This window comes from Solanum stenotomum, chromosome 7 (assembly GCF_019186545.1).
Source record: "Solanum stenotomum isolate F172 chromosome 7, ASM1918654v1, whole genome shotgun sequence".
Classification (NCBI taxonomy): domain Eukaryota; kingdom Viridiplantae; phylum Streptophyta; class Magnoliopsida; order Solanales; family Solanaceae; genus Solanum; species Solanum stenotomum.
Genome location: NC_064288.1, coordinates 2,573,196 through 2,582,805, shown reverse-complemented (window position 1 = coordinate 2,582,805; position 9,610 = coordinate 2,573,196). Strand labels below are relative to the sequence as shown.

At 34.0% G+C, this 9,610-nt stretch overlaps 1 protein-coding gene across 1 annotated transcript in view; it reads left to right on the top strand.

Annotated features, from left to right (window-relative positions):
- Nucleotides 1-1,074: 1,074 nt before the first annotated feature.
- The window catches only part of LOC125871041 (piezo-type mechanosensitive ion channel homolog), a 320,324-nt gene continuing 311,788 nt past the window's right edge, over nucleotides 1,075-9,610 (top strand). The window contains exons 1-4 of the mRNA XM_049551625.1: nucleotides 1,075-1,425; nucleotides 7,114-7,194; nucleotides 8,563-8,719; nucleotides 8,854-9,011. Of these exons, the coding sequence (XP_049407582.1) occupies nucleotides 1,377-1,425; nucleotides 7,114-7,194; nucleotides 8,563-8,719; nucleotides 8,854-9,011 (445 nt within the window). The 5' untranslated portion in view covers nucleotides 1,075-1,376. The remainder of the gene's footprint in view (nucleotides 1,426-7,113; nucleotides 7,195-8,562; nucleotides 8,720-8,853; nucleotides 9,012-9,610) is intronic.

Below are 9,610 nucleotides of genomic sequence, written 5' to 3'. Positions count from 1 at the left end.
TTTTATAAAGAAGTAAGAACTCTTTGTTTTAGATTATTTCAATTAAATTTGTGAACTGTAAACTTGGATACAGCCCGATAGATTATCTTTTTGAAAAATATGTTAAGCAATTTGCCTTTTTCTTTTTTATTGTTAGGAAAGTAAGGTTGTCTTTATTATTATTTGTGGATATTTGTGAGTTCGAGTGCTTACAAAATTATGTTGTCAGATTTTAATATGTTATGTGTCAAAATTTTGATTTAGAATATCCAATTGTGAACAGTTCCATTGAAACCAAATAAGTTGGGACCAGTAATATGAAACCTAAGCAATAGTAATGACTACTCTGAGACAATAAGGGAACATTTAAGATACTAACAATTTTAAGGTCATTTTTAACATATACATGATACGTCATACTTTAATAAAAACATATTGATGGAGAAGGTCTTCCATTTAAGTTTAGTTAATTATGTTCTTGTATGGACGTGGTGTTCCACTTTACTTGGGAGTGTTGTTGTTCGAGACTTTTTGGTCTCTTCCTTAAATGTTGTTCTTTATAACTTTTTGAAATTTAGCAAATTTCATTACTTCTGACCAACTATTTCTATGAAGATTTTCTTAGACNGTGGTGTTCCACTTTACTTGGGAGAGTTGTTGTTCGAGACTTTTTGGTCTCTTCCTTAAATGTTGTTCTTTATAACTTTTTGAAATTTAGCAAATTTCATTACTTCTGACCAATTATTTATATGGAGATTTTCTTAGACTTATTTTTTATAGTTAAAAAATCTCTCTATGACTCCTAATTTTTCTATAACAAAAACAAAATTAAAAAATATAGCATTTAAGATTTCGGAGGAACACTTTGCCTTAACATAAAATGTTCTTGACAATATAGTGTATATATCAAAAATATGAATATTATCGAAAGATCATATTTAAGCTTAATAAAATAGTTTAATCGTAATTTACCTAGTATTAATAAAATTGTAATCTGAAATTATTATTTCGAAGTTCTTTTTTAAAAATAATTATTAAAGCAAATCTCACAAGTTTTCATTTTTCACGTGAAGGCTTACAGATATACCATACCCTTTGTCTTCAACCGAGCCTCGAACTGTCTCGCGTCTCAAAGTGGAAGAACCCCATTGGTCAGTTTCGTAGTTTGAAAGCGATCCAATGGGACTCTAGACATAAATCTACAATTCCATTTTCTCTCATATAGTATAATTTATTGATAAGAGAACCCCAATCGACCAATTTCTTGATGGGGTTCTGCTCTAATCAATTTTGTTAATCATTGATCCGAGGCTTTAGTTCTTCAGCAAGATTGAGTTTTTGGTGATTTGGGGTTCTGAAATTTCTAATGTGGATGAATTGAGAAAAAAGAGCTGATAATGGGAAGTTTTCTTTATGGTTTTGTGCTGCCATTTCTGCTCTTATCAGGTAAAGATTTGAACTTTATCCTCTTTACTAAGTATTTGTTTAAGATTCTTGGCAAAGTACCTTAGTGTTGTGTTACTCATATTACGTTGACCCAACACTGTTTCATACTTCATAGTCTTGAGGTAATATTAATATAGTGTTTTCCAGATGAGTTATCTCAATCATTAGTTGGAAGATACTGACTTTGGAAGACTGTGATCTACCACCCAGAAATATTTAACAGTATCTGAAGTACAGTTACCCTTAGGCTTGTGAAATTTTAAGTTTACCAGTCTGTCTGTTTGTGGTTTGGAAGTTTAAATTACTTGAGCAGTATTAGAGCATACTGTGTAGAACTTTCAAGATAATGTGTAACTTTTGCAGTAAGAAGTTACTAAAGGGTTTACTTGGGCAGGGGTAGACTGTAAGTAGCCTTACCTGTGCTTTCTTCAAAGAGGCTATTCCCATGTCTCAAACCCGTTGCTTATAGACCACCAAAGGAGCAACCTTCTGTTGCCCCACAGCTCGCTTTCTTAGAAAAGAAGCTATTGAATCTTGAACATGTTAACATGTATTGCTCAAAAAGTGATGAATAAGATTTACAGACGCTCTCCTTAGTAATAAAAAAGTTAGGATCTTTCATAAGATCCTACTCAATTGGTCACCCTAGAGCATTATAATTCTCCTAAATCCTGAATTTTAAGGCCTCAAGTTCTGAATTATTGGGCATATTGATCAAATTAGATGTGTTTCTTTTTGAATGGCATTGATCACACTTGATGTATCACAAGCATAGCCCTTGTAGAGAGTAAGCAGTTCTTAGGTTGCCAAAAAAAGAGTAAGCAGTTCTTAAGTTCTACTACTCTAAGAACTTAGCAAGATAATTTGGAACCTTGTCTTGGAACTCCATAAGAAATTGAGGCTACTATAGTTAATTCATGAATTTTGATGTGTTAAAAATATTTATGAGTGGCACTTTGTTTATCCACAAGCTAGTTCTATGAACCATGGACCACATACCTAGCAAACTATCATAGTAAGTGCCTCATCATGAACATTTATATACCCTCAGGTGCTTTAAATCATGTAGGAGTTAACCAATGTTCGGTACATATATAATATATTCAATACTCTGGAAATTTTTAGCCTACTCAATTCTTAAGAGCCTATAAGTAGGACTTCTGTGCAGTGTATAAAGTATAGACACATTGGTAGTTTCTATTCATAGATATTCTATGGTTTCAACCAATATGGAATAAGTATCTATTGGTATTTTGATCTTCAGAGGTTGTAGACTTCTATTGTGATATGGTGCAAGTACAGTGACTGCCTGATGCCTTTCTCAGTGGTGGTGCCTCACTGTCTTGTAAATAGCTGGAATAGCTAAAAGAATTGCAAATATAGGCCTTCACTTAATTTTATATGCGTATATGTATTCCTATGCATATGGGTGTTTGGTGCAACTATGTATCCTATCCGAGTCTGAGTTTACCATCAGTCTCGCACACTTTTTTTCCATGATACCCTGCATGAATAAAAAATATCCCCTTTCTCGTTTAGTAAACCATGGGGAGCCTCAAATAGTTCTTTAGAACTTGAGTAAAGAATAATAAACCTTTCTATTTTGGGTATTTCTAGAGTTTGTTTGATACTCCCTCCGTCCCTATTTAGTTGTTCATATTTCNACCATCAGTATCGCACACTTTTTTTCCATGATACCCTGCATGAATAAAAAATATCCCCTTTCTCGTTTAGTAAAGCATGGGGAGCCTCAAATAGTTCTTTAGAACTTGAGTAAGGAATAATAAACCTTTCTATTTTGGGTATTTCTAGAGTTTGTTTGATATAACTTGGACTTTGCGTAGCTACCAAAAACAAGTTGGATGCAAACTTTAATCTATCATTTGCAATTTCAGTCTCTTCCAAAAGATTGAGATTTGGAGCAAAAATCTCAATCTTTTGAAAGACTAAACTGCACAAAAGAAAAAAAATGATGGATAAAGTGCACATCCTAGTTTTCAGAATGCCCTCTTACATTTGGTATGTTTTAGTGCATAATTTAGAAAATGAATTGCATAATGAGAAAATCTGTTTCGTAAATGATGTACATTCCATGTTAGATAGATTTGGGGCTTTACATAGTTTGTAACATTACGCACTGTCTTACTGCTGTTATACCATTTATAAAATATCACTGCTTATCAAAAAGAAAGAAAGTTACCAGTTTTTTTTTTTAAAAAGAAAGAAAGAAGAGAAAACCTATTTCTTAACGTTTTTTGTTTCTCTTTCTGTCTCGGTGATACCTATCGTATGCAGAATGTTGTGCCTAAAATTTTGTAAGAGAAGAATTTTGTTTTCTATCTGTTGTTGTGGCCATAGATTCGTTTACATGCACTTCTCCATTAAAAATTGCCAGAAATGATGCTGCCTCACGCGTGGAATTTTTCCAGGGACTAGGGAATATTTCTTTCTTATCCACATAACAGTGTCTTGTCATTCTCTTGAGGTGTTTGTTCCTTTTCTAGATTAATAATTCTGGGGATAACTTGTAGCAGTACTGGTTTGTTTTACCTGTACCCAAGAATTTAGGGGATAACTCTTGTAGTAGTACTGGTTTGTTTTACCTGTACCCAAGAAAAATGGTTGTCGTTGTCTAAAAATTTGTGGTTGATACCTTAAGAGATCTTGGGCTTCAATCGAGAATTCTTCTCAGGCTAACCTTGATTTGGGAAAAGAAGAAAAAGAATTTGGAAGTTTAAGGTTCTTTACTTATTTATTTTCTGTAGGTGGTGTTGATTTCTATGGGTAAAGTCATATGGTTATTGTGGAAAGATTGCATTTGTCTATTTTCTTTGTCTTTGCACCAGTTTGTAGGTTAGTGGCGATGATTTTTGAAGCTGTTAAACAAGGTAGACCTAAATTAGGATATTGTCTCAAAAGATCTCAATCTCTTATAATCGATGTAGGCTTAGTAAAAAATGATAACAGAATCGATGGAAAAATAGATCCATATAAATGAAAGCAGCTAGTTGGGATTATGATTCGTGATGGTAACATTGGATCCATGGTTACTACCTGCTAAGGAAAGTTTTTTGACTTTTAAATATGTGTTGTCAAATATAAAATGTAGAGCTCTCTTAGTGGTAGAGAATCCCAAATTATTGAATATTGGAACGAAATTGGTCCAAATGGAGTGAAATGAATAGTGAGGATTCATGCTCGGACTCCAAACTACTTTGGAATTGGGACATAATTGTTGCTGTTGTAGTATCTCATTCTATGCTTGACATTTTCTATTCTATTTTTCCTTTGGCATTAAAGTTATGTCAAATTAATAGCTGTGTATTCGTGATTTAGTAAAAATGTAAGGAAGTTTGGATAGGAACAAGGTCATAAGATATAATGATATTAAAGCTTGTGAATACAAGGAGAAGTTGCACATCTGATTTTCACCACCAAGGATCAAGATAAGAAGTAAGAGAGATTGGGCAAGGGAATTGTCTACTATGATTAAATATGAGAAATGGTTTGAAAAGAGAGGTATCCTAAATATAGTTCAAACACAGTCTTGGGCCTGTGGGTTGTTTTCTGTTTCTGCTTTTCATTAATAAGCAAAATAATGTCTTTGACAAAAGTTGGGTGAGACCCATTTTCTTTTAATCAAGTAAAAGATTTCATTGATAAAAACAAGGACAACTTGCCTGTCTACAAGTGGTATACCAAAAAGAGGAGAAACCTACAAAATATGGTTCTCTCTAGAAGACACCCAATCCTCTACACAAGCAGGAACTACATGGGTGCACCAAAAGAAAATAAGGGATCAGAGAATACTCCTAAATTGAGCAAAGCCCATCTCCACCCCCTCAAAAGGTCTCATATTTTTCTCTCTTCAAATGACTCACATTAACGCAAGAGGAGTAACATTCCAAGCGTTGTGCCTTTTTATTCTAGTTCCACTCTTCCAGCTGAACATCAACTTCTTCTCGGATCTTGGCATGACCCAAGAAATACCAAACCATCTAAAGATACCGTCCCATAAACTCGTGACTAATTTGCAATGTGACAAAATATGGTCCACTTCCTCAATCACCTCCTTACAAAGGAAACACCAACTCATGTAGACAACCATTCATTTCTAAGGTTCTCCCGCCATCAAAATCACCCCTCTAGTAGCTAACCACGTGAAAAAGCACACCTTACTCGGCACCGTGTGTATCCAGATGGAGACATATGGAAACCTTTCCTCTTCCCTAACCTGAAGCTTCTCAAAAAAGACCTTTTTTTTTGATAAAGGTAAAGTTGTATTCTTCAGCATTAGGGTATGCTGACTACCTCCAAAAAGTTACAAGCTATTTCCATAATTACATAGATCCTAAGAAATCTACCAACTGTTCTACTTCTTCTATACAATTTTCTTTACACCAAAAATACAACATGTTAATGCAATTTTCTTTAACCTTCTGAATAGTGTTAGTAATATTCTCATGTCACCTGAGGTTTCTTTCTCTCCAAATTGCCCACCAGACACAAGTGAGTACTATAGACCACTATTTTTTTTGGGTCTCGCTCCCCCCCTCCTCATCCAACAGCAATATGTTTTGGTATCACCCAGGGCTCTTGAGAAATGCTGAGAACCATATGCCACACCTGAACAGTAATCCTACAGTGTAGGAATAAGTGGTTGTTAGTTTCCTCCTTCTCATGACAAAAACATCTGGAGACAATCTGGAAGCCTCTTCTCTTGAGTTTTTCCTGAGTGAGACATGCCCTTTTGGAGACCAACCAGGTGAAGCATTTCACCTTGGTTGGGGTGTTGCACTTCCACATTTGTTTCCATGGACCTAGAATTCCCTCTGAGTGAGTCATAATCTCTCTTAAAAAGAATCAACTATACAAGAAAAGACTTACAAACCAACTATGCAAGAATCAAGCTTCTTCACTGATTATTCTATTAGTTGAGGACCTAAGTTGCATGGACTCTTTATTTTCGATGCCGCTGTCGACATGGGTGTGGGTGTGAGATCCATACCGGATTTACAGGACTCACGGTCGACATGGGTGTGGGTGTGAGATCCATACCAGATTTTCGGGACTCATGGTTGAATGTACGATGAACTCAAGAAGTCTACCATTACCTTTATATCATTTGCAATAGCCGTGCTACTTGTTACACCAAAAAAAAAAGTAAGTAGATGCATATGTAATTAATAATAATTTCCGATTCAAACTTGCTCTCAACAATTTGTGCATTCCTTTCTTCTAAATAGTCAACCATAATTAAGGCATATTTTTAGAACTCTATTTTTAATTTGAATTATTTTTAGCTGAATTCCCATAGCCATATCCATACTTGGATCCATACCTTCGGATCTTAAAATTAGATCGTGAAGTATTTGACCTCCACACCAGTATCGGACCCTGACACACAAACTTAGTTGAGGAGTACTGGTCCTCCCAATTGTGACTCTCTACTATTCCCCTATAAAGATATTTTCTCTGTTATAAAATTACTTCATTATTGTCTTCAATTCCATAATGATAAATCTGACACAATATAGAGAAAAGTCCAATGTACAGATTAGAAAACTGTCAATATTTGTAATTGTGATTTAACACAGGTCCCTTTCGTGGGCATTTTTCTATAGCTACCCGAACAGAAGTTTTTTCTTTTATGCCTGAACTTACCTTATTTTTTCCGTTTTCATGCAGCTGGTTTACTGAATTGGAGTTTGATTTCTCTTGTCAATTTGGTGTCTTCTCTTCTTTTGCGATTCACGGCACCAAAAAGAGGTAAAGATGCTTTTGGTAGATTCACTTTCCTATTTTTAGCTTTGATCAAGGATGTATTTCAAAGATGAATTTCCTGTCTTCAGGCTATCTCTATTTCTTTGGGTTGTTGTTCAGCGTATTTTGACAAAATCTAGATTAGTCTTTATGTTTCACTTTCTGTACAAGCATGACCCCCTTTGAAGGATGGACCAATTAGATCATGGTACAGAAGTGTCTAACAAGCAAACCAAGTATTTCCATGTGCATTTGTTATTTGAATCATCATATCATATCATACTAAAAGTGGGAAGAATTTTAGGCAAAAGTTAGATTACTGTTTACCCCTACATTAAATTTAAATGTTATAAATTATTTATAAAATTAAATATAAAATTATAAATCATCATATTAGTACATGAATCAACCACCATAAAGTCTCTTGAATATGTATTCTTTGTATTAATTTCATGTTGGAGTAAATTCATGAATTTTTTATTTTGTTCATCTTCCAATTGAAAATATGAATGGTTATGTTTACCCTTCACAAAAAGAAAAAAACCATACAAACCAATATTATATTCTTTTATATGTATATATATATATATATATATATATATATTTGTATTAATGTGAAGTATGTTACATAAATTTATTACCACTAACTCTCCATTATGTGAATATATGTAACTCCCACTAATTATATTTATCATGATTTTTAATACACCTCTCATACTCATCCATGATCTCAAACGGATTAATGCATATTGATGACAACTCTGTGTTCCTCAATCCTATCCTATAAATAGTGACATTTGACATAATATTATACACACTTAAAACAGTTGGAAAAAAAAAGGAGAAAATCTCTATGCTCTCTTCTCATATCCCTTTTTATTTGTTTTGTTTAGTGTTTATGATTCTTGTTTGATGTTATTGTACAACTTTCTATTGTTTTGTCGTTATTATTATTGAGAATTTACAATAGTTTGTTGCTTTGTATACATTAGCCCCTAGTATGTGGTATTTTAGTGTCCTCATTTGAATTTTGTACAATAGTTAGTTATTTTTACTTTATGCACTTTTAGTCAATTTTATAATTAAGGATGTATTCTTTTTATTAGGAAGATATATGTACTTTCTATCGCAAAAATGATGGATTTTTTTTAGTAAATACCAATAGATTTGAAGAGGATAAAATATGTCATTTGCAATACAAAATTTACATGAAATATTTTGGAATAAACGTGCAACACACGTTTTCAGAACTAGAACATCAAAAAAACACTAAAGATATGAAATGCTCTCTCTCTTTCGCTCTTCCTGTGCCCCCACTCTCTCCCCGTTTTATGCATATCTTATATAACTCACATATGCTTTTAATTTTTGTAGGATTCCATTTCAAAGGGAGAGTTCTGTTGTGGTTTGTTTTTCTATTTTCAGTTCTCGCTATTCTTCTGGAAGTGGTTTTTCTTATTGTATGGGCTATTTTGGGTCCGGAATGGGAGTTAGCTGATGCATGGTGGATGAAACTTATTGGATTGATGAAGTGAGATTTCATCTTGTCTTCTATCCATCCTTCTATTTCTGCTCTAGTGTTATTTACTCGTTCTTCCTTTGTGAAATTCTTGTAATATTTTGGGTAGGGGCATTTAAAGTACATTGTCATATATGCTTTTGCAGACTGAAGTCATGGAGGTCCCCCTTAGTTATTTATCTCTTGGTTCTGCAACTATTAGCTGCTGGTGTTGCTTTATTTGAAATCAATGGCAACAGATTTCGCTTGGGTCAGCTGCAAGATCCCCGCTGGGAGCATTTCTTATCGGTTCTGGAACATATTGGTTAGTTCAAGTCAACTATAAGTCCACCTGATTGAATGCTAATGATCTTTTCACAAGTTGAACAAAAAAATCGCAAACTTTTCTGCATGCATTAGTAACTTGAAAGTTGAATATGTATAATTCTTTTGATAAGGTAATTTTATTTATTAATAATGGAAATCTTCCTTAGATGACCTGTATACCGAAGTGATAATCTACAACATAATATGATGCCTTACGAATGACACCAAATTTTGTGTATACACTAGAACCTCATGGTGTACCAAAAGAAACTAGGAACAAGAGGCTAATCCTTAAATGCATACAATTATTGTCTATCCCATTTCTTTCTTTCCACAGGACCCACATGAGTGCTAGTGGGACAACACCCCAAGGTTTGCGACTCTTCTTCCATCTGAATTTTCAACTGGAGAACACCTCCTCATTGTGCCAGGCATTATCCCTGGCATCTCAAATCATCTCAAACCTCACACCACAAGTGATTTTCCATTGGATACAGTAGTAGAGTGTGACTTTCATTTTCAACTGAATGCTCTTCTACCCTGTTTTTAAAAATAGCTCTCCTACCTACCAACCAATCTAAATGCATACCTTTCTTG